This window comes from Wasmannia auropunctata, unplaced genomic scaffold, assembly GCF_000956235.1.
Source record: "Wasmannia auropunctata unplaced genomic scaffold, wasmannia.A_1.0 LD335398.1, whole genome shotgun sequence".
NCBI lineage: Eukaryota > Metazoa > Arthropoda > Insecta > Hymenoptera > Formicidae > Wasmannia > Wasmannia auropunctata.
The window spans coordinates 15904-17526 of NW_012027492.1; the positions used below are offsets into that span (position 1 = coordinate 15904).

Here is a 1623-nt window from a genome sequence, read left to right on the forward strand (position 1 = left end):
TCTTTTTTCCACCTCTTTTTTGTTGTTTAGTCTTTTTATTTCCGATGGCCATACTTCAGCTTGTACCAATCCTACTAATAAGTTTCGCGCTCTTCATAATTCTAAAGCAGATATACTTCCTAATCTATACACTTCTTTGCTACGCTTTAAACTATACATGAATCTTAATACATAAGCCGCGACCCGTAGTAATTTTAACAGAGATGAAAATCTTTCAAATTCTATTACAGGTTCGCACTTCTGCGCTAACACAACAAATGTTTTTTCGCGTTTCTCGGGCACATCACTATTTATATTAATAACGCTACTATATCTAGGAAAATCATTCATTGATTTCAGCCAACTAGGGCCCTCTCACAGAGTTGAATTTTTCAATTGCTCCGGCGTAATATCCTCTCGATATTAAATCGGCCGGATTATCTTTCGAGATCACATGCCGCCATTCACAAGGGGATGAACTACTTTGTATCTCGCTTACTCTGTTAGCGACAAATGTATGCCACCTTTTGGCTGGTGATCCTATCCCATACCAACACAATTTGTGAGTCGGTCCAATAGTGTTTCCTCTGCACCTTCACTCCCAAGCTAGCCACCACCTTATTCATTAATCGTATTAATAACAATGCACCCGATAATTCTAATCTAGGCAATGACAAGGCTTTCAAAGGTGCGACTCTTGACTTAGAGCAAACCAGGGCCATATGGTAATTTCCTTTTAAGTTCCTGCATCTTATATAAATACAAGCCCTATAGGCCTGCTCACTAGCATCGCTGAAACCGTGCAAATCGATTTGATCTACCTCGTTGGTGTCAATCATTAACCTATTTATGTCTATCAATTCTAGAGTAGATAATTGTGATCTGATCATCGACCATGAGTTTTGGATGCTTACGGGTACCGAATCATCCCATCCCACTCTCCAAGACCATAAATTCTGCATTAAGATCTTTGCTAAAGTTATCACCGGTCCTAGTGGATCAAAATCTAGAGATTTCCGATAATATAGCGCGTTTGGTCACTCGACTGCTTTTATTCTTATTTGGCGTGACGAAACGTAATTTATTCTCCTGTGGATTCCATCGAATACCTAATAATTTTGATTTCTGATTGCTATCTTCTTCGATCACTCTACTATGCCTTCTGCGGTATCTTTCTTCAGTCTACCGATATTACTATTCCACTTATGTAATTCAAAACCTCCTTTCTTTAACAATTCAGTTACCTGCTTTTTTATTTCCATGACCTCGTCTATAGTTTCAGCACCGATTAAAAGATCATCCATATAAAAATTCTCCACTACCACTTTAGCCGCCAATGGAAATTCATTTTTTTCGTCTTCTGCTAATTGGTGTAAGCATCTAACCGCTATAAAGGATGCTGGTCTTGTGCCATAAGTTAATGTAGTTAATTCGTATGATTTTAGGGGTACACTAGTAGTTTCTCTTCACAAAATGGTCTGTAATGGGGTATGATCTTCATGCATTACTATCTGCCTGTACATTTTAGTTATGTCCCCGCATAAAACATACCGAAAACATCGGAATTTCAATAGTATCGAAAACAAGTCTGATTGTATTGTGGGCCCTTTATGTAAAATGTCATTTAACGATATCCCTTTACTA

The 1623-nt window shown here is 38.0% G+C and overlaps 1 protein-coding gene across 1 annotated transcript; it reads right to left on the reverse strand.

Annotated features, from left to right (window-relative positions):
• Positions 1–482: 482 nt before the first annotated feature.
• LOC105457093 lies at positions 483–1443 on the reverse strand (the record flags this gene model as incomplete). The annotated part of the gene is made up of 2 exons (XM_011701543.1): positions 483–970; positions 1139–1443. Coding segments are annotated over 2 exons (793 nt in total), but the record flags the coding sequence as incomplete, so codon positions are not given.
• Between the last annotated feature and the right edge of the window lie 180 nt (positions 1444–1623).